This window comes from Bufo gargarizans, chromosome 6 (assembly GCF_014858855.1).
Source record: "Bufo gargarizans isolate SCDJY-AF-19 chromosome 6, ASM1485885v1, whole genome shotgun sequence".
NCBI lineage: Eukaryota > Metazoa > Chordata > Amphibia > Anura > Bufonidae > Bufo > Bufo gargarizans.
Genome location: NC_058085.1, coordinates 109,864,246 through 109,888,380, shown reverse-complemented (window position 1 = coordinate 109,888,380; position 24,135 = coordinate 109,864,246). Strand labels below are relative to the sequence as shown.

At 43.2% G+C, this 24,135-nt stretch overlaps 1 protein-coding gene across 4 annotated transcripts in view; it reads right to left on the bottom strand.

The window, feature by feature from the left end:
- The window catches only part of LOC122940198 (inactive phospholipase C-like protein 2), a 128,759-nt gene that overhangs the window by 80,416 nt on the left and 24,208 nt on the right, over positions 1-24,135 (bottom strand). Inside the window, exon 1 of one of the 4 annotated variants that reach the window (XM_044296642.1) lies at positions 4,537-4,649. The exons of 1 other annotated variant lie outside the window; for it this stretch is intronic. In XM_044296642.1, coding sequence (XP_044152577.1) covers positions 4,537-4,596 — 60 coding nt within the window. In that variant the 5' untranslated portion in view covers positions 4,597-4,649. Of the gene's footprint in view, positions 1-3,452; positions 3,562-4,460; positions 4,650-24,135 lie in introns of those variants that run through there. 2 more of the 4 variants (XM_044296643.1, XM_044296644.1) reach the window with 2 other exon arrangements.

Below are 24,135 nucleotides of genomic sequence, written 5' to 3'. Positions count from 1 at the left end.
GCCATCACTGCCCTAGTGTATCCAAGTGATCAACTCAAACTGAGGCTGAAAAAAATCCCAGGAACCATAAGGCCAATGCCTGGAAATCTGATGACTCTTTTGGGGGAAAAAAAAAAGCTAAATAATTGAGACTACTAAAAAGAATATTTCGCCCCTGGAGTGGTCTTACTGGCATCTAAAGTCTACAGCATTTATGAGACCATTATCATCATAAAATGTTCCCTTTCCATTCCAGATTTTTCTAGCATCATCTGGACCATGGATGGTTCTACTGAGTAGGAAGACAATCGTAGGGTTCCAGGGGCATTGCTAAGTAAAACATTCAGGGCCTGCCTGCCAGCTAGATACAAATGTATTGCCCTCCTCAGGACAGCAATACAATTGAATCTAATGCACTGGAAGATCTGAAGGACCTGTGATGACATCACAGGTCATGTGACCAGTAAAACAGGCAGTGGTTGAGAAGGATCTGCGATAACGTCACCATCATGTGACCAGTGCAAAAGAGGACGGCAGTGAAGAGGAGAAGTCCTGGGGGAAGTAGCTGTGGCGAGATCTGCACATGAGGAGAGGTAAGTGAAGGGAGAGGCAGAGAAATGTTGGGAGTTGTGGTTATTTAACTGAGACTGTATGTTAGGGTTGAAGGAAGGGATGTTATTTACATGGAACTGTTTGTTGGAGAGGGCTGGGTGAGGGAGTGATGTTATTTACATCAAACTGTATGTTGATGGCGGATGTGGTAGGGAGTTATGTCATTTACATGGGATTGCATGTTGGCGGTCGCTGGGGAGGGGGTGATATTATTTGCATGGGACTGTATATTGATGGCACTTGTGGGAGGGAGTGATGTTATTTACAGGGTGAACATTATAACAGAAGGGGCAGTATAAATACTGGGGGCACTGTAGGGCTATTATAAATCCAGGGGACAATATAGGTGTTCTTATTACTACTGGGGGCTCTATAGGAGGGTCTTATAGATCCTCCTTATTTCTACTAAGAGTACTATGGGAGCCTTATTACTACTGAGGGGTCTGTAGAGAGCTTTATTATCACTGGGGGAACAATAGGGGGCCTTATTACTACTGGAGGCTCTGTGAGGGCATTATTAATACTGGAAAGCTCTTTTACTAATGGGGCACTCTTGGGAAGCGTTATCACGGTTGGGGGCACTGTAGGGGCAGTATTACTAATGGTGGCATTCTTGGGGAGCATTATCACTGTTGGCGACACTGAAGGGGGCAGTATTACTAATAAGGGAATTCTAGAAGGGAATTACTATTAGTGGGACTATGAGGAGCACTATTACTATGGGGGCACTAGTTTTTCTTCAGGATAGTATTTGGGGGTATTGGGGAGTGCAGCGAGTAGCAGGATAACACTGCTGGGACTCCAGGGTTGGGGGATGATGATAGAAAAGTGAGGAAGCTTAGAAATCTGTGTGTCACAGCAGCAGTGTCTGTTGTTCGGACCGAATGGAGAAGATGATGACAGAGAAGATCTACATCAGAGGAGACATCACCTGGAGGCCCTGGATGTGAGAGATATGTGCTGCTGTATAGCAAGTACAGGAAAGTGCAGGGGGAGGGTCGATTTAAAGAAATGGGTCCGCATCCATTCCGCAATATCGGGAACGAGTGCGAACCCATTCATTCTTAATGGGGCAGGAATGGATGCGGAGAGCACATTATGTGCTCTCTGCATCCGCATTTCCGGAGCGCAGCCCCGAACTTCTGGGCTTTGGGCCGCGGCTCTGCAAAAAAAAATAGAACTTGTCCTATTCTTTATATGGGGGGTGACGGTCGGGTGTATTGCGGATCCGCAATACACCACGGACGTGTGAATGGACCCTAAAGTGTTAACTTCAAATATACAAAACAACATTTGATGTAATGCAGCTAGGGCCCTTATTGTTTGCTAGAAATCAATATCCCCTAGAAATAGGAAAGCCTTTAACACACACAACCCCCTCACAAAATCCTTGTGTTACCATGGTTAACACCCGTATCCTTCCTCCCATTTATAGCAAGGCTCATTATCAAAAACCCATTAAGACCTAAGTAAACTTGAAGGCATCCAGAGCGTGCTGTAATGGACTACGCACAAAAGTCATATTGTGTTCAGAAAAAGCAGAAATGGCCAAATGGATTTCTTGTGTGTGTTAAAGCGGGCTTCCCTACAAAGAACAGTTTAGTTTATTTCTTTTATGTTAAAAAGAAGAAATGAAATCCACGTCATGAGCCTCAATTACAGGCTGCAATTGCATGAAGTTGTGGTATTTAGTGGTGGTGCGGGTAGAAGGTAAGATGTTGTGCTCCTGTGCCTACTGTAGTGTATGAAGATTGTGTGCCTGCCCAATATTATACGTTGTGTGTCTGCCTGTAAGTAATTCTCTGATGTCCATGCAAAGATGCACAAATCAAACTGTATTATACACGCAGAGGTCTGAACCGACAGAAATAGCCTTGCTGACGTGAGCCGATGTTCCCACAAGCCACAGAGGGGAACAGGATCCCTACCCCAGCCCACGTTCAACAGGGGGAGGTCAGGTGAACATTCATCTCACAAACACTACAAGCTTGGCTCAGATAGGAGGCTATAATTTTCTTTAAATTTTCAATTTCAATGATTTTTATTGGGTTTTGACATATTAAGGCCTCATGCACACGACAGTTCAGTTTTTTGCAGTCCGCAAATTGCAAATCCGCAAAACACGGAAGCCGCCCGTGTGCCTTCTGCAATTTGCGAAACGGAACAGGTGGCCCATTGTAGAACTGCCTATCCTATTCTTGTCCGCAAAACAGACAAGAATAGGACATGTTATAATTTTTTTGCGGGGCCACGGAACGGAGCAACGGATGCGGACAGCACACGGAGTGCTGTCCGCATCTTTTGCGGCCCTATTGAAGTGAATGGGTCCGCACCCGAGCGCAAAAACTGCGGCTCGGATGCGGGCCAGAACAACGGTCGTGTGCATAAGGCCTAAAGTACATTGCATATATGCATTCAAAATATATTATCAAATTATTTGGTTTTGTACATAATTGTCATAATTGTGACCAGTAAAATTACAGTGTTAACGTATTAAACATATAAATGTATTAAACCTATTAAAATTACAAACAGTGTACTGTCCTTGAGCCACAGCTTGTCCAATCAATTATTCAGTGTTTACATGAGGGGTGTGTTGTCCACAGTTGCCACATTTTGTCTACTTTAGTATTGCATAATACCCTGAGGGAGAGTATTTTTTCATAGGCGTATGTAGTGTTGAGTGCCACCTCTACCTCTTTCAAATCTGGAGGTTTTGGTTCCCTCCAGTGACACCCCACTACCAGTTTTGCCATCACCAACACATAACCTATTATGGTTCGAGCAGGCACTGGAAAGGAGTCAATTCCCAGAAACAGTAGAGCCAAACCCGGAGAGGGTTCTACTATGTAACGCAATACCTCAGACAATAAGGAGAAGACCGCATCCCAGTATGGGAGGAGGACAGGGCATGACCATAAGGTGTGGAGTAGTGTTCCTCTCTGGCCGCAAAGGCGTCAGCAGTTGGGCGAGGAATTTGGAAAAATCATATGCAGCCTATCAGGCGTGTAGTACCAGCGCAGAAGAGTTTTCATAGCCGTCTCATAGTGGGTTGTGCACCTAAATGTTCTAGAGGAAAAGAGGATGGCCTTACTTGTGATAAAATATCATATATCAGTCTCAGTATTTTAAGGTTTACTTTACCTGGGAGAGGTAAGTTTAAAAAGGGTTATGATATCAGTATTAAAGGAATGAGGGGTCTTATGTAAAGAGTTTAGCAGGTGTCTCAACCTCAGGTATTTGTAAAAATCCCTATTTGGAATTCCATAAGTCTCATGCAGATCTGTAAAGGGTCGCAGTGTCTGTTGAAAATACAATTGTTGGATCGTGTCTATCCCTCTATGTGTCCAGTCAGCGAGAGATATGTTGTCTATTAAAGTCCCATGATAAGTTAGCTATCAAGGAGTGGAATTTGCGCCATAGCTCTATTGAGTGTTGTACTATATATGACTCGTTAGTTTTCAGATTTGGATCTAGCACTGAGTCAAAGAGTAAGGCTTTGAGGTTTCGGGTCGGAATTACATTTTGTTCAATGTGAACCCAGTGTTTGTCTATAGTTCCTGTGTACCAGTCTTTCAAAATGGAGAGGTTGGTTGCTACATAATAGTGATATAAACACAGTAGTCTAATTCCTCCCCTCCCTCTTCTTCGGGTCATCAAAGTGTAAGAAATCCTATGCTTTCTACTCCCCCAAATAAACTTATTAAGGAACTGTTTAGCTTTCAGAAAGAAACTATTTGGTAGGGGCAAGGGAAGAGCCCGGAAGACATACAATACTTTAGGTAATGTTAACATTTGGAAAGCAAGCAACAAAACATAAAATAACACCTTGCCCATCTGGGCTCTAACTAAACAGGAAGTATCCCTACCTCACTTAAAGCGTCGTTCACACACGGCAACAACATGCGGCTTTTCAAGCCTCTCAGGTAGTAGCAAGTCCAGTACCTTTAGGGGTATGGGTCTAGCAGACCTGCCGACTATGACCTTGCGACCGTCATTTCCCATTCCTCGCGGAGTACCCCATAGTTCAGGCTAACACCTAGTCCCGTGACTCTCAGCCAGCCCACTCTTTCAGAGCCTCCAGCAGGCCTCTGTTGCACCAAGACTCTCTCTCTCCTTGATTGACAGTCTGGGCTGGGCACTTATCCCAGACTGATTGTGTCACCTGGTGCTGCCTCAGAACTGATGACTGACAAGGAAGACACAGAAACTCCTGCCATGAATCTCCCCTAGCAGCTATGAGGCCTGTCACTGCCTCACAGGGGGTAAAGCATCGACCGAGTTTTAGTAAGGCGAATACCTAGGTATTTTATCTCTTTATCTTGCCAATCCAACTTGAAGGCAGATTTCATTGATTGGAGATTCTCTTGGGGGAGATTCAGAGGCAGCACCTGGGACTTAGATTCATTAATCTTATAATATGACAAACATCCATACCTAGAAATTATATCTAAAGCTCGCTGTAGCGAATTAGTTGGTTCGGTCAGGGTAAGGATCATGTTGTCCATGTATAGAGATATAAGGTGTTTCCTGCCCCCTATATTGATTTCCTTGACATTTTCATCTAAACGGAGGTGCTGGGCCAAAGGTTCAATAGTCAACACAAATATCAGCGGAGACAAAGGGCACCCCTGGCGCGTTCCATTTCCAATTCGAAGGGGTTCAGAAAGAGCTCCATTAGAATAAACTCTGGCTGTTGGGTTATTGTAAAGGGTTTTGAATTGCCGAGAGTATAGTCCCCTTAAAGACCATGTGACGTAATACCGAGAAGGTGTAGGACCAATTAATACAGTCAAACGTCTTCTCGGCTTCCAGCGTAACCGCCACCATGGGGACCCCGTGTAGTCCAAGATGTTCAAGACACGCCTAGTATTATCAAAGGCCGGTCTTCCCATGACAAATCCCGTCTGATCAGACCACCAAAAAAGGCATGACATATGACAATCTGGAGGCCAGTATCTTTGCATATAGTTTAATATCCGACAACATCTCAGACAGGAAGGGGACACACTGAGCGGCCTGCTGGAACACCGATTCCAGGCATGGTGTTATCAATGTGGAGAATATTTAATAAAATTCGCTTGAAAGGCTGTCTGGGCCTGGAGATTTCCCAGGAGGCAGCGTTCTGATGGTGTTGAGAATTTCTGCTGTGGTGATGGGGGCAAAAAGAGAGGCCAATTGTTGATTAGTTAAGACCAGTAAGGTGTGCATTATCTAAGAAGTTTTGTGTCAATGTCGTCATATTAGCCAGAGGGAGTTGTTGGTTCTCTATATTATAAAGGGTGTGGTAATATTCTTTAAACTGGCCAGTGTGTCTCTAGGGTCTGTGAGTTTTGCTCCAGTGGTCGGATGCTTAATGTAAGGGATTCTAGACCGCTTATGCTGGAGCTTCAATTTGGAAGCTAGAAGTTTGCCAGCTTTATTGTTTTGTGTATAGTGTTTAGCTTTAGTCTTAGCTAGGACCCGTTCATAATTATGATGGAGCAAGTTTCTTAATTGGTTGCGAGTGTTCATTATGGATTGGGAAGTGGCGAAAGTGGTGTTTTGCTTATTTCTTCTCTCGAGTTTATAGAGTTTGGCAATAGTGCATTTTTCTTTTGTTCCCTAGTTTTCCTTTCTTTGCGGCTGATCGTCATCAGCATTCCCCGTATAAATGCTTTGTAAGCAAGCAATTCATAATATACATTAGATGCTGTGCTGTTGTTGAACCTGAAGAACTCTGTGGTGGCATTTTCTATTTCTTTCCCATATGTAGAATGACCCAAGAGAAAAGTGTTGTTTCTCCATATTTTGTCTGGGTTGCTGTCGGCGCCTTCCTGAATGTCGAGCGTTATCACTGCATGATCTGACCACTTGATTAAATCAATGCCAGATTTGCAACTCTTGTACAGTAATGCACGAGCTATAAAAAAAAGTCAATGCGAGTATATGTTCTATGACATTTTGAAAAAAAGGTTACATTTCTTTCTGTGCTATGTTGTGCTCTCCATACATCAAAGAGTTCCTCTGAGTGTATAAATGATGATAAGCCATTATCTACAGATCTAGTGGGGTTGCTAGTGTCTATTGAAGGATCCAGTATGCAATTAAAATCTTTGCATAGTAACAGGCTACCCTGTTTAACTTTGTTGACTTTCCTCATTATCCTATGTAGGAATGAGATTTGTCTGCGGTTAGGTGCATACAAATTGGCGATAGTCTAGATGTTATTATTCACATAGCGACCTCTGGGATCAATTATTTGTGCAATCTGTGTGAAGATAACTGTATTTCTGATAGCGATTACAACACCTCTTGTCTTTTTTTCGGAGTGTGATTGTATGACTGTTGGAAAGAAATGGAGAAAAGCGGGTCTACAGTCATGTGAAAAAATTAGGACACCCTTTGAAAGCATGTGGTTTTTTGTAACATTTTTAATAAAAGGTTATTTCATCTCCGTTTCAACAATACAGAGAGATTAAAGTAATCCGACTAAACAAAGAAAACTGAAGAAAAGTCTTTTCAAGATCTTCTGTAAATGTCATTCTACAAAAATGCCTATTCTAACTGAGGAAAAAGATAGGACACCCTTGCCCCTAATAGCGAGTGTTACCTCCTTTGGCTAAAATAACTGCAGTGAGACGGTTCTTGTAGCCATCTACCAGTCTTCGACATCGGTCTGAGGAAATTTTACCCCACTCCTCAATGCAGAACTTTTTCAGCTGTGAGATGTTTGAGGGGTTTCTTGCACGTACAGCCCTTTTCAAGTCACCCCACAGCATCTCAATGGGATTCAAATCTGGACTTTGACTTGGCCATTCCAGGACTCTCCATTTCTTCTTTTTCAGCCAATCTTTGGTTGATTTACTAGTATGTTTTGGGTCATTGTCATGTTGCATGGTCCAGTTCCGCTTCAGCTTTAATTTTCTAACTGATGGTCTCACATGTTCTTCAAGCACCTTCTGATACACAGTAGAATTCATCGTGGATTCTATGATGGTGAGCTGACCAGGTCCTGCTGCAGCAAAGCAGCCCCAAACCATGACACTTCCACCTCCATGCTTCACAGTTGGTATGAGGTTCTTTTCTTGGAATGCTGTGTTTGGTTTACGCCAAACATGTCCTCTGCTGTTGTGTCCAAATAATTCAATTTTGGACTCATCTGTCCAAAGAACATTATTCCAGAAGTCCTGGTCTTTGTCAACTTTATCTCTGGCAAATGTCAGTCTGGCCTCGATGTTTCTCTTGGAAAGCAAAGGTTTCCTCCTTGCACACCTCCCATGCAAGTTAAACTTGTACAGTCTCTTTCTGATTGTAGAGGCATGTACTTCTACATCAACAGTAGCCAGAGCCTGCTGTAGTTCTCGAGATGACACTTTAGGGTTTTTGGAGACCTCTTTTAGCATCTTGCGGTCTGCTCTTGGGGTGAACTTGCTGGGGCGACCAGTCCTGGGCATGTTGGCAGTTGTTTTGAAAGCCCTCCACTTGTAGACTATCTTCCGGACAGTGGAATGGCTGATTTCAAAATCTTTTGAGATCTTTTTAAATCCCTTCCCAGACTCATAGGCTGCTACAATCTTTTTTCTGAAGTCCTCTGACAGCTCTTTTGCTCTCACCATGGTGCTCACTCTCACTTCAACAGTCAGGAGCACACCAAACTAAATGTCTGAGGTTTAAATAGGGCAAGCCTCATTCAACATGCAGAGTAACGATCTACTAATTATGTGCACCTGGTGTGATATACCTGTGTGAGATCTGAGCCAATTTAAGAGGGAATACATGTGAGGGTGTCCTATCTTTTTCCTCAGTTAGAATAGGCATTTTTGTAGAATGACATTTACAGAAGATCTTGAAAAGACTTTTCTTCAGTTTTCTTTGTTTAGTTGGATTACTTTAATCTCTCTGTATTGTTGAAACGGAGATGAAATAACCTTTTATTAAAAATGTTACAAAAAACCACATGCTTTCAAAGGGTGTCCTAATTTTTTCACATGACTGTATGTGCATCTTTTTCCATAATATGTGTTTCTTGTGCACACAAGATATCGGCGTGATGTGACATCGCCTCCTTCCACAGATAAGCTCTTTTCTGTGGACAATTTAGACCCTTCACATTAAGTGACATAAAGTGGAGCACCATTAGTTAGAAGGGCCCTTAGGAGAATATCAGCACAGGATGCTACATACAATTGTAATCAAACGTGAAAAATTGTGTAAACTGCAGAACATAGGGGATCATCTTAATTAAGAGTCCCTAGGGAGTGTAGGAGTAGATGGGATACAGGACGCAGCTCTAGGCTGCTATCAGCAGTGTGGGGGTATAGTCCCGGTGTGTTACCACAAGGAGGGTGTACGGCTTTTCCTCTGCACCCAGTTATCTTGCCAGAGCGATAGTGAAGTCAGCCCTGTGGATAGGGTGTAGCTAAGTTCCGCTGCCAGTCTGTGTTCCTTCGAGGTTATTTACGAGGTTGAGTTAGTTCAATTGACGCAGGATTCATTTTCCAAGAAAGTAGTAGTTTTCTCCCTTCTTCTAAGGTTTTGATTGCGTGTCAAGTGCCATCTTTAGCTATTAGGATCTTCACTGGGTATCCCCAACGATAAGGAACATTGTTTTGTCTCAGCATGTTAGTAATGGGAGCCAGCAATTTCTTCTGTCCGAGAGTAGTAGCTGAAAGGTCTGTGTAGAGCTTGACGGCTTGAAAAGGGTCTGGCAGGACTGGCATCTTCCGGGCAGCTGACAGTATGGCCTCTTTAACATGAAAGAAGTGCACTCTAGCTAGTGTGTCCCTGGGGATTGTGTCTGCCAGATAAGTAGGACTAGGGACCCAGTGTGCTCGGTCTATAATCACGTCTTGAGCTGATAAAGTGGGTAATAAAGACTGGAATAATTGTTGTATGTAGGAGGTAATGCTCGTGGGGGGGGGGGGGGGGGGGACTGTTTCTGGGATGCCCCTCAGCTTTATATTATTGTGCCGGGAGCGGTCTTCCAAGTCAGCAAGTTTAGATTTCATGACGGGCGTCGATTATTGTATTTTGAGACTCCGCAAATTCCCCCATTTTCGTTTCAATGTGTAACACTCTAGCATCAAGAGCTTGCACAGAGGCTGATATGGGCATCAGCAAAGTAGTAACGTCCTCATGGAGGGATGAATTCAATGCAATTAACAGCTTGTTCAGACACTGGAGAGTGGGACGCAGGTAGTGCTGTTAATGCGTCCATCATATGGGCATTTGCCCCTTCATCTGAGGAGGCAGCTTCCTATGTCTCAGGTGGGCTTTGAGGACGTTCACAATGTCCCTTGCCCTGTTCCATTGCATGCAGGTCGGGCCTTGGCGGTGAAGATGCTTCAGGCCTGGTGTCATGGCGCATTCCCTGCTCTCCTTCATGCACTATTATGTCTGCAATCTTTGTTTGCAAAGCGGGAGCTGGTAAGACCCGGTGCTCTCATCTATATGGTGTCACACTCACCGGTGATGTCTGTAAGGCGGGTGAAGGGAGGCTCTCTGGGTCTGGTGGAGTCGGCTAAAAGCGGAGTGAGGAGGACGCGGTGCCGCCATCTTCGCTACGCTCTGGCTGGAAGAATTGCCTCAAGTCCGACTCTGGTTTATGTGGTGTCCTGCCAGTATTCACCATCTAGGAGGGGTTTTGGCAGGTCACCGGTTGCAGTGTGGCAGCTGTAAGCCCTGATTAGAGGGTATAGGCGCTGGGCTGATGGCTAAATTAGTTGCTGGGTGCGGGAGCGCAGGGATTATGCGGCTATCTTCCTGCGGTGCCTGGCCACACCCTATAATTTTCTTTTAATTTTCATTAGCTACAACCATCAATGCAGGATAATGGATCCTTTAGTGTAACTTACAACAACAGTAGAAGTCACCGTACGGACATGAGCTATGCGCTTGGTGTACATGTTTGTACAGTACTGAATGGAAAATATATGTCTTTATATGTATGTGAAATTGGATAAAAATGTACCCCAATATTTTTTGTGTAAAGTATCAGTCTATAGTTTTCAGAACAGTTGAATGTATTAAAATGTATTATGATGGCTAGCAACAAGATGTATGCTTGCTAAAGAGACACACTTTTTCCATATCTCTATGGACATTTTGATATATACGTGAGGAGCATTTCTCAAAATATATGCTAAACACAGAGGCCAAATGTGATGTGACCAGAGTCTAATACAGGTCACAGAGCTCCACTTGAGCTTACTTAAAGAGAACCTGTCACCACATAATACAGTTCAAGCTGCAGGCAGTATGTTATAGAGCAGGAGGAGCTGAGCAGACTGATATATAGTTTTGTAGGAAAAGATTCTGTATAATAACCTGTAATTTATACATTTATATCTCTGCTCTTTCTGAGCTTAACCACCTCAGGACCGCCGTACGCAGGATTGCGTCCTGCCGGCGGTCCTGCTCTTCTGGGTGGACGCATATACGCGTCCTCCCGCGAGAGCCGAGATTTCCTATGAACGCGCGCGCGCTCACAGGAACGGAAGGTAAGCGAGTGGATCTCCAGCCTGCCAGCGGCGATCGCTCGCTGGCAGGCTGGAGATCCGAATTTTTTAACCCCTAACAGGTATATTAGACGCTGTTTTCATAACAGTGTCTAATATACCTCCTACCTGGTCCTCTGGTGGTCCCTTTTGTTAGGATCGACCACCAGAGGACTCAGGTAGGTCAGTACAGTAGCACCAAACACCACACTACACTACACCCCCCCCCGTCACTTATTAACCCCTTATAAACCCCTGATCACCCATGATCACCCCATATAAACTCCCTGATCACCCCCCTGTCATTGATCACCGCCCTGTCATTGATCACCCCCCTGTCAGGCTCCGTTCAGACGTCCGTATGATTTTTACGGATCCAGGGATACATGGATCGGATCCGCAAAAAGCATACGGACGTCTGAATGGAGCCTTACAGGGGGGTGATCAATGACAGGCGGGTGATCACCCATATACACTCCCTGATCACCCCCTGTCATTGATCACCCCCCTGTCATTGATCACCCCCCTGTAAGGCTCCATTCAGACGTCCGCATGATTTTTACGGATCCATGGATACATGGATCGGATCCGCAAAACACATGCAAACGTCTGAATGGAGCCTTACAGGGGGTGATCAATGACAGGCGGGTGATCACCCATATACACTCCCTGATCACCCCCCTGTCATTGATAACCCCCCTGTAAGGCTCCATTCAGACGTCCGCATGTGTTTTGTGGATCCGATCCATGTATCCATGGATCCGTAAAAATCATGCTGACGTCTGAATGGAGCCTTACAGGGGGGTGATCAATGACAGGCGGGTGATCACCCATATACACTCCCTGATCACCCCCTGTCATTGATCACCCCCCTGTCATTGATCACCCCCCTGTAAGGGTCCATTCAGACGTCCGCATGATTTTTACGGATCCATGGATACATGGATCGGATCCACAAAACACATGCGGACGTCTGAATGGAGCCTTACAGGGGGGGTGATCAGTGACAGGGGGGTGATCACCCTGATCACCCCCTGTCATTGATAACCCCCCTGTAAGGCTCCATTCAGACGTCCGCATGCGTTTTGTGGATCCGATCCATGTATCCATGGAGCCGTAAAAAATCATGCGGATGTCTGAATGGAGCCTTACAGGAGGGGTGATCATTGACAGGGGGGTGATCACCCTGATCACCCCCTGTCATTGATAAACCCCCCTGTAAGGCTCCATTCAGACGTCCGCATGCGTTTTGTGGATCCGATCCATGTATCCATGTATCCGTAAAAAATCATGCGGATGTCTGAATGGAGCCTTACAGGAGGGGTGATCATTGACAGGGGGGTGATCACCCTGATCACCCCCTGTCATTGATAACCCCCCTGTAAGGCTCCATTCAGACGTCCGCATGCGTTTTGTGGATCCGATCCATGTATCCATGGATCCGTAAAAAATCATGCGGATGTCTGAATGGAGCCTTACAGGAGGGGTGATCATTGACAGGGGGGTGATCACCCTGATCACCCCCTGTCATTGATAACCCCCCTGTAAGGCTCCATTCAGACGTCCGCATGCGTTTTGTGGATCCGATCTATGTATCCATGTATCCGTAAAAATCATGCGGATGTCTGAATGGAGCCTTACAGGGGGGGTGATCAGTGACAGGGGGGTGATCAGGGAGTCTATATGGGTGATCACCCCCCTGTCATTGATCACCCCCCTGTCATTGATCACCCCCCCCCCCCCCCCCCCCCCCCGGTAAGGCTCCATTCAGACATTTTTTTTGGCACAAGTTAGCGGAAATTTTTTGTTTGTTTTTGTTTTTTCTTACAAAGTCTCATATTCCACTAACTTGTGTCAAAAAATAAAATCTCACATGGGCGCACCATACCCCTCACGGAATCCAAATGTGTAAACATTTTTAGACATTTATATTCCAGACTTCTTCTCACGCTTTAGGGCCCCTAAAAAGCCAGGGCAGTATAAATACCCCACATGTGACCCCATTTCGGAAAGAAGACACCCCAAGGTATTCCGTGAGGGGCATATTGAGTCCATGAAAGATTGAAATTTTTGTCCTAAGTTAGCGGAAAGTGAGACTTTGTGGGAAAAAAACAAAAAAAAAAATCAATATCCGCTAACTTATGCAAAAAAAAAAAAATTCTAGGAACTCGCCATGCCCCTCATTGAATACCTTGGGGTGTCTTCTTTCCAAAGTGGGGTCACATGTGGGGTATTTATACTGCCCTGGCTTTTTAGGGGCCCGAAAGTGTGAGAAGAAGTCTGGGATCCAAATGTCTAAAAATGCCCTCCTAAAAGGAATTTGGGCCCCTTTGCGCATCTAGGCTGCAAAAAAGTGTCACACATCTGGTATCGCCGTACTCAGGAGAAGTTGGGGAATGTGTTTTGGGGTGTCATTTTACATATACCCATGCTGGGTGAGAAAAATATCTTGGTCAAATGCCAACTTTGTATAAAAAAATTGGAAAAGTTGTCTTTTGCCAAGATATTTCTCTCACCCAGCATGGGTATATGTAAAATGACCCCCCAAAACACATTGCCCAACTTCTCCAGAGTACGGCGATACCACATGTGTGACACTTTTTTGCAGCCAAGGTGGGCAAAGGGGCACCTTTCGGATTTCGCAGGCCATTTTTTACACATTTTGATTGCAAGGTACTTCTTACACATTTGGGCCCCTAAATTGCCAGGGCAGTATAACTACGCCACAAGTGACCCCATTTTGGAAAGAAGACACCCCAAGGTATTCCGTGAGGGGCACGGCGAGTTCCTAGAATTTTTTATTTTTTGTCACAAGTTAGTGGAAAATGATGATTTTTTTTTTTTCTCTTTTTTCCTTACAAAGTCTCATATTCCACTAACTTGCGACAAAAAATAAAAAATTCTAGGAACTCGCCATGCCCCTCACGGAATACCTTGGGGTGTCTTCTTTCCAAAATGGGGTCACTTGTGGGGTAGTTATACTGCCCTGGCAATTTAGGGGCCCAAATGTGTGAGAAGAACTTTGCAATCAAAATGTGTAAAAAATGCCCTGCAAAATCCGAAAGGTGCACTTTGGAATATGTGCCCCTTTGCCCACCTTGGCAGCAAAAAAGTATGACACATCTGGTATCGCCGTACTCAGGAGAAGTTGGGCAATGTGTTTTGGGGTGTCATTTTACATATACCCATGCTGGGTGAGAAAAATATCTTGGTCAAATGCTAACTTGGTATAAAAAAATGGGAAAAGTTGTCTTTTGCCAAGATATTTCTCTCACCCAGCATGGGTATATGTAAAATGACACCCCAAAACACATTCCCCAACTTCTCCTGAGTACGGCGATACCAGATGTGTCACACTTTTTTGCTGCCAAGGTGGGCAAAGGGGCATATATTCCAAAGTGCACCTTTCAGATTTTGCAGGCCATTTTTTACACATTTTAATTGCAAGGTACTTCTCACACATTTGGGCCCCTAAATTGCCAGGGCAGTATAACTACGCCACAAGTGACCCCATTTTGGAAAGAAGACACCCCAAGGTATTCCGTGAGGGGCATGGCGAGTTCCTAGAATTTTTTATTTTTTGTCGCAAGTTAGTGGAATATGAGACTTTGTAAGGAAAAAAGAGAAAAAAAAAAATCATCATTTTCCGCTAACTTGTGACAAAAAATAAAAAATTCTAGGAACTCGCCATGCCCCTCACGGAATACCTTGGGGTGTCTTCTTTCCAAAATGGGGTCACTTGTGGCGTAGTTATACTGCCCTGGCAATTTAGGGGCCCAAATGTGTGAGAAGTACCTTGCAATCAAAATGTGTAAAAAATGGCCTGCAAAATCTGAAAGGTGCACTTTGGAATATGTGCCCCTTTGCCCACCTTGGCAGCAAAAAAGTGTGACACATCTGGTATCGCCGTACTCAGGAGAAGTTGGGGAATGTGTTTTGGGGGGTCATTTTACATATACCCATGCTGGATGAGAGAAATATCTTGGCAAAAGACAACTTTTCCCATTTTTTTATACAAAGTTGGCATTTGACCAAGATATTTTTCTCACCCAGCATGGGTATATGTAAAATGACACCCCAAAACACATTCCCCAACTTCTCCTGAGTACGGCGATACCACATGTGTGACACTTTTTTGCTGCCAAGGTGGGCAAAGGGGCACATATTCCAAAGTGCACCTTTTGGATTTCACCGGTCATTTTTTACACATTTTGATTGCAAAGTTCTTCTCACACATTTGGGCCCCTAAATTGCCAGGGCAGTATAACTACCCCACAAGTGACCCCATTTTGGAAAGAAGACACCCCAAGGTATTCTGTGAGGGGCATGGTGAGTTCCTAGAATTTTTTATTTTTTGTCGCAAGTTAGTGGAATATGAGACTTTGTAAGAAAAAATAAAAAAAATAAAATCATCATCATTTTCCGCTAACTTGTGACAAAAAATAAAAAGTTCTATGAACTCACTATGCCCATCAGCGAATACCTTAGGGTGTCTACTTTCCGAAATGGGGTCATTTGTGGGGGTTTTCTACTGTTTGGGCATTGTAGAACCTCAGGAAACATGACAGGTGCTCAGAAAGTCAGAGCTGTTTCAAAAAGCGGAAATTCACATTTTTGTACCATAGTTTGTAAACGCTATAACTTTTACCCAAACCATTTTTTTTTTTTGCCCAAACATTTTTTTTTTATCAAAGACATGTAGAACAATAAATTTGGCGAAAAATTTATATATGGATGTCGTTTTTTTTGCAAAATTTTACAGCTGAAAGTGAAAAATGTCATTTTTTTGCAAAAAAATCGTTACATTTTGATTAATAACAAAAAAAGTAAAAATGTCAGCAGCAATAAAATACCACCAAATGAAAGCTCCATTAGTGAGAAGAAAAGGAGGTAAAATTCATTTGGGTGGTAAGTTGCATGACCGAGCGATAAACGGTGAAAGGAGTGTAGTGCCGAAGTGTAAAAAGTGCTCTGGTCATGAAGGGGGTTTCACCTAGCGGGGCTGAAGTGGTTAAAGGGAACCTGTCATCTGGATTTGGGGTATAGAGCCGAGGACATGGGTTGCTAGATGGCCATTAGCACATCCGCAATACCCAGTCCCCATAGCTCTGTGTGCTTTTATTGTGTGAAAAAACTGATTTGATACATATGCAAATTAACCTGAGATGAGTCCTGCCTGACTCATCTCACGTACAGGACTCATCTCAGGTTAATTTGCATATGTATCAAATCGTTTTTTTGACACAATAAAAGCACACAGAGCTATGGGGACTGGTTATTGCGGATGTGCTAGCGGCCATCTAGCAACCCATGTCCTCAGCTCTATACACAAAATCCCGGTGACAAGTTCCCTTTAAGACCATTTACAGCTATCAGTGACTGACAGCTATGTCTGTACACACACTTAGGCTAGGTTTAAATTTCCGTTTAGAAAATGTGGTAGTCTGTTCCAGCAGAGGAACGGACTACTAGGGTTACCGTATATGGTATAGCCAGACACCACCGGATTCCTTTTTACCACAATGTGATCCCGCTGGTTTGCAGCATAAATGCTGTCTTTCTGCTGGAAGAATATAGCTGCATGCAGTGGTATTTCTCCATCAGAAAGCCGACAATTGTGCCAGAAACCCCGCGGGTCCCCACTGCTAACACCTCCCCCACATGGTGAATCTTTTCCCACAAAACTATTGGGGTAATTTATCAAACTAGTGTAAAGTAGAACTGGCTTAGTTGCCTATAGCAACCAATCAGATGTCCACCTTTCATTTCTGACAGCTCCTTTGGAAAATGAATGGTGGAATCTGATTGGTTGCTATGGGCAACTAACGCAGTTTTACTTTACACCAGTTTGATAAATGACCCCATATATATCAATCTGCTCAGCTCCTTCCTGCTCTATAAAATGCTGTCTGCAGACTGCACTGCATTATATTGTGGTAGGTCCCCTTTAAAGCTTGATTAGTATTTAGATAACTGAAGTGGCTAGATGTAGTCACAGCCATAGGTTTTGGGGGGTAAACAGCAACTGTTTGCCCACTGACTTTGTGCTACCACAATGAAGGTATCCTTGTGTATTTTTTATTGCTGGACCTCAATACAGTTTTTGACAGAATTTGTTTCAGGAAGATGGTGCAGATATGGTGCTGGGGGAGCTAGAGATAGACTGAGCCTCCCGCTGATAATAATGATACGTCTGTGTCCACTTACAAAGTGATAGAGGCTCAGCTGGTGATGGGCAGGCTGAGGGTTAGAAGCTATTAAGGGCTGTTTCACACGAGCGGATGCCAGGCGTGACATCCGCGCCGTGAAAGAGTGCCAAGACCCGATGCGGACAGCAGAAGCATGGAGCAGTAACATGACTGATAATGCTCCGTGCCTCTCTGTGACCTCTTTACTACGAAATCACAGTGAGATAAAGTTGTCAGATTTCGTAGTAAAGAGATCACAGAGAGGCACGGAGCATTATCAGTCATGTTACTGCTCCATGCTTCTGCTGTCCGCATCGGGTCTTGGCTGTCATTCACGGAGCGGATGTCACACACGGCATCCGCTCGTGTGAAACAGCCCTTAGTGTAGCAGAAATGTAAATGGTTTTATTGAAACCCTCAGGTAGTATCTACTCCTGGGCATGTCATCTGAGATGGGTGGAGATGAGGCCTACAAGCTTCTTAGCTATCAGCCACTTGATTAATCCATCCAGCTGAAAATTAAAGAGATTTCTAAATGTGGCCAAAATGTGATCCATTTGCTTTGAACCAATGAAAATATGATCCACAGGTTTTGTAATAGTCAACAGCTAACCAGATAAGCACATTTACATCTTATTCTACCTTTCATTTTCCTAAGGGACTGAGCCGTGTAGAAACACAGAAGCTCTCACCAGCTCCCTCTACAATTGCAGGGCATTTCATGTAGGCCTGATTACTGCCGGCGATTGAAACCAATTACATATGTCACTTGATGTTCTACAGGATGCAAACCAAACGAGGCATGGCTTCTGCAGCCTAGCAAATGTGCTATAATTTAAGCTAGAACCCACCCCAAAAAATAAATGTACCCCAAAAAATGGTACCAATGAAAACTATATCACGTCCTGCAAAAAAACAAACCCTGTAACAGTTATAATTACTGTGAGCCAGCCATTTTTTTATTTGTTGTAACTCTATGTAATGTTCTTGGGTAGAAGACAGGCAGTGCTCCAGAATTGTGATTGTTTTTGTGCCTGGTGAGCGCCCCTATTTAATTATAATTAAAGTTAATGTTATAGGTACCCCAAAATGTTGTCCATGAAAAATACAATATACCCCCCAAACAACAAGCCATCATAAAACAGGGTAATGGTCAAAAAAAATTATTCTGTAATCCTTGGCTAAAAATACAGCTCAAAAATACTAAGAGAAGTATTTTTACTCTTCCAGAAAAAATGTAGTGCGTCCTCTGGTGATAGTCCTCTCCTTTAAACAGGAATGTGAGGTGACAAGTTGCTGTTTTGCCGCAGGCATTGAGGACAGCATGGGGAGTTGTGGAAGCACCAAGCATGAAGAAGAACCCTGCTGACTAACACAATGGGGACCTCTGATAAATTAGCAGTAGAGGAGGGGAGAAGGTTGCTAAAATTCCAGTCAATTCAGAATTTTCCTTTTCATAATAAATCATTAGCTGCACAAATGTTATTTTTTGATGCTGTTTCACAAGCACCCTGTTATCATACAACATGACATTCCTTTTGTAACCGACACTGCTTTTCACAGTCTTACATTATCTCACAGACAAGTCAACAACTGGAAAAGATAAGATATAAAAATCAAGAAGACAACATGAGGATGTGAGACAAGGAGAACAGAATGCTGCTGACTTCCTGTTTAAGATCCCACTTCCTGTAAAACAGGCACATCCGCCAAGCCACACTCAGTGGAGACCAGAAAAGTCCTACAACTTCAACACTTGCTGGATATTCATTCATGATAAGGATGTCTGAGGATTTGTGTGACAGACCAACTACTCACAGGAAAGGCCATATTCACATGGGTAGTAATTTTCATCACTATTTTCAAGACAAAAACAGGAGTGAGTCTAAAACAGAGACGAGTCACAATTCTTTCCATTACAGTGGTCCCTCAAGATACAATATTAATTGGTTCCAGGAGGACCATTGTATGCTGAAACCATTGTAAATTGAGTAAACCCTAAAATGTCATCCAAGGCAAGAGAAAATGAAGATTTAAGAAAAATAAGCAGATAACTAAAAGTCTGTACATATAACAGTCAGGAATAGCTGATAATTAGTAACTAATACAGCTATTTTACCAGAGAAGAGGCCTGGATTGGTTGGATCTGAGTCTGAGGCATTGTATGTTGAGTCTGGTTTCAACTTACGATGGGTCAGAAAAGACCATTGTATCTTGAAAATGTTGTATCCTGAGGGCATTGTATATTGAGGGATCACTGTATACTTTTTGCCTGTGGGTTACTCTCCTGGTTTTGGATTACAAATACTGATGCAAAATACTGACAGTGTGAAGGTGGCCAAAGGTCCATACCACACTCATATTTGTAATCTTTAACATTAAAGGGGTTCTCTAGCTTTGTTTCCTTATATGTCAGATAAAGAATTATAGGGAAGGGGTTCAAGAGCGAGTTCCACCGCTGAGTCCCATGAACAAAAAAGTATTTGACTCTCACTGGTGCCTTGCTTCCAAAGTCCCTATTACATGGGTGAAGTTCTGTTCTCCTTGCCTCATCTGTTCCCGATCATTGCCCCTGTAAACATGCCCAGCTCTGCCCCCAAACAACATAATGCTACAAGGGGAGGGGTATAAACAAACAACCGCCTGAATCATTTGTTTAAACTCGTCATGAATATTGGCAATATGGAATTTATAAAGAAGCTCTGATCGACTTCCTAAATCATCCATTGGCGTTTGCTCAAGACAAAATGAAGTTAACTGAACAAGGAACGCCGCTTCAATAAGGCTGGAATAATAAGGCTCAGTGAAACAGGTACCGGTACATACAAAATACTCTTTATATACAGGAACGTACAATATATTTCACTGGCCAGTGTCATCAGACTCTCAAGGTCATATTTTTCTTTAAAATAAAGAGTACAATACAGCAAAAAGGCACAACCACATTCCCTCTGAAGCATGTTCGGTATTAGATCACTTCATCTTCATTCAGACAGGCATTTCCCATGGATTGTATCAGTTGGAATGTTATGAGCAAACAATGACATAACTGCTTGGAAGTTATCATCCAGTTAAAGGGAATCTGTCACCGTGATCTTGGACTATTATCTGCAGTATTACAAGAGTAGTCCTGCAGATAAGGAGTCCAGGTCACTAATTTTTTTTCCTGCAGATAAGGAGTCCAGGTCACTAATATAACATAATGGCGAGGACTCTCCTGCGCATGCACAATGTAGTTCTGCACAGTTTAAACCTTTTCGGGACACAGCCTAATTTTATTTTTTCATTATCATTTTCCCTTCCGCGGTTTCCAAGAGCCATTTTTTTAATTGTCTGTTCACATAGCCTGCTTTTTGAGGGGCTAGTTGTAATTTTTTTAATGGCACCATTTATTTTATCATAGCTTGTATCGTAAAACAGAAAAAAAAATCTTTTTGGAGTAAAATTGGAACACAAAAACGTCAATTTCACCAAGGTTTTTTGGTTTCTGTTTTTACATTGTTCACTGTCCACTTTGTGCAGTAAGATTGGAAAAAATGTCAACGCCGCCAAGGTTTTTGGGGTTCTGTTTTTACACCATTCATTGTCCATTAAAATGACATGACATAACCTTATTCTGCGGGTCTGTAAGATTACAGCGATTCCAAATATATATTGTTTTCATTGTTTTACTACTTGAAAAAAATAAAAACCTTTGAAAAAATTCTTTATTTCTTTACATCGCCATATTCTGATAGCCATAAGTTATTTATAATTCTGTATACAGAGCTGTATGGCGGCTTATTTTGTCCAGGATGAACTGTAGTTTTTAATGGTATTTTGAGGTACATATGACTTTTTTTTTATCTCTTTTCAGTTTTTGGGGGGGACAAGGTAACCAAAAAAGGTCAGGAAAAATATTCTTAATTTTAATAGTTCAGACATTTTTGGACACGGCCATATCTGTTACATTTATTTTTTTATTGTTTATGTTTATATATATATATAAAATTGGAAAATGGGGTGATTTGAATTATTATTATTTCTGTGCTTTTTAAATATTATTTTTTTTACTATAATTTTTCGTCCCCTTCTGATTGCATTTCCCATAGACCACAATAGAATACTATTGTGGTCTGTGGGATTCTGACACTTTTCAGGCAGTTAGCCTTGACAGGCCTGGGAACTTTTCCAAGGCCCCAGGTTGTAATGGCAACTAATTGGATCCCTGTGATTTCTCTGTATGGGGGTCCGATCAGAAGACAAAGGGAAGCCTGCTCCCTCTGCCTAACAGCATAGATACCACAATCGTTATAGATTCTGGCATCAGAGGGGTTAAATGACCATGATCAGCATCATGCCCGATCGAAGTCATTGTGGGCGGGTGCATGTTGTAGTACACTGCACTACGATGTGATAATACATTGCAATGTTTTTAAAGGCTTTATTACACCAGCCGATTCTGCACACGGTTGTCGGGAAGGAAGCATTCCTTCCCGACAATCGCCTACTCGCTAGCGGAGGAGACCGCTGCTATTACATGCAGCAATCTCCTACACAGCATGGGGGGGAGCACACTTTATGCCATCACCCGTTCCCATGTTGTCTAGTTATTTGCCGACAGCAGATCATGATTAGACAGCACAATATGCCTCCGGCAAATCATGATTAGGCAATCAGCGGTGGTACTAGACTGCCAGATGATCGCTAACGAGCGTTACTCCGAACTCGCGTTAGGGATCATCTGGCAAAAAATCTGCCAGTGCAATACAGGCTTTAGGGTTAAATGCTGACAGACTCTGGACTTCTTTTTTGGTTCAATAGTTTTTTATTGAGTTTATCCATATAAAAAAGAACATAAAGCCTCGGGCATTCCCGATTGGCAAACAATAAAGTGTATCAATACAAATACAATAAATGCCTGTTGTCAGTGAAAATATTATTGAGTTGAAATAAGTGGCTACCCATGAGACTCTGGACTTCTTATCTGCACTACCTCTCATGTATTGCCTCAGATAATAGTCCAATATCCTGGTGATAGATTCCATTTAAAGGAAGACTGATTTCCTACAATGCAATGGAATGCATTGTACCAGCTCTATGTATTCCTAGTACTTGATCAATGTACACTGACTCAGCAAATCACTTATTTAGCAAATGGCAAATGACCCTTAAAGAGCAGAGGCAGACAAATAAATGCCAGTTGAACCATTCCAGAAGCCAGTCTGATTAGTTTAATAAGCAGATAATAAGAACATCTATAGACATAAATAGAACACATGTAAAAAAAAAGTCAACATAACAGCAAACTCTTAGTGTTGGCTGCCTTGCTCCTAGGATTTATCCAGCCCTGACTTGGCTTCATGTACACAGCCTTGTCCATATTTCAGTCTGCAAACAACGGATCTGGAAAGTACAGATACACATTACATATTTTTCTCACTAAACGTACAGGACATATTCCAGTGCTCCAGACTAAAAAAAAATAACCAGAAGCCATTGGCTCCTAAACTGAAAAATTTAGGATCCAAATTACATTTTTAGTCGCCAAATTTAAAATGCATATGATTATAATTAAAAAAAGGACTTTGATCCAGACCGCCATGACTAATTCTTTCAGCCGCATCTCGTCTCTACAGAGTTTGTTACACAGACACGTTAGATTTCTAAATTTTTCTATTAACCTCCCCATTCTGGTGCCCCGACAATGTCATCCGGCTGCCACTCCCAACACTGTGCCCATTGTGCTCCCCAATACCCCAGGTAGTATACTGCTGAAAAAATAGTAAACCCAGTAGAATAAATGTCCCTATAGTGTCTACAGCTATAATACATGCCCCATAGAGTGCCCCCAGTAATAATAATAAAAACCTAGATTGTGCTTCAGGTAATAATGCCTGTATAGTGTCCCCAAAAATAATGTTGCCTAGTATGTCCCTGTCATAGTAATGCCCCTACAGTGCCTCCCCAATAGTAACTTCCCCCTACACTGCCCCCACATAATAATCCCCCCCACACTGTTCCCACATAGTAATCCCCTCCCCCACACTGTCCCCACATAGCAATCCCCCACACACACACTGCCCCCACATAGTAATCCCCCCCACACTTCCCCCACATAGTAATCCCCTCCTCCACACTGTCCCCACATAGTAATCCCCTCCTCCACACTGTCCCCACATAGTAATCCCCCCCACACTGTCCCCACATAGTAATTTCTCCCCACACAGTAAATTCTCCCCACACTGTCCCACAGTAGTAATTTCCCCTCACACTGCCCCTACATAGTAATTGGGCCCCCCCCCCCCACTGCCCCCACAGTAGTAATTTCCCCCCACACTGCCCCCACAATAGTAATTTCCCCCCACACTGCCCCCACAATAGTAATTTCCCCCCTTACTGCCCACACAGTAGTAATTTTCCCTACACGGCCCCGACATAGTAATTTCCCCCCTCACTGCCCCCACAGTAGTAACATACCCCACACTGCCTCCATAGTAGTAATATGCCCCAAAGTTGTAATTTCCCCCCACACTGTCCTCCAGTGCCATCCTTCTGGCCAGTAATGTCCACCAGTGCCATGCTTCTGGGCAGTAATGTCCCCCTGTCATGCCTTCAGCAAGTTTATTGTTAATTTATGCATAACTTTCATACATAGTTAATATGTTTTCTGTATATTTCTCTGTAGATTGTGTAACAGCACCATCTAGTGGCCATTTTACATACAACTGCAGCTATTTCACACAACAAGTTTGGTCTACTTCAGCTTCCATATCTTAGTGACATCATCATGCCTGTACATAGCAGCCATTTTCTTCGTTCACAGTCATCACTGCCTGGGGATAGCACATGGCTTGGAAGCCTATTGAGACATCCTCTACAATCATCTAAGCTCATGG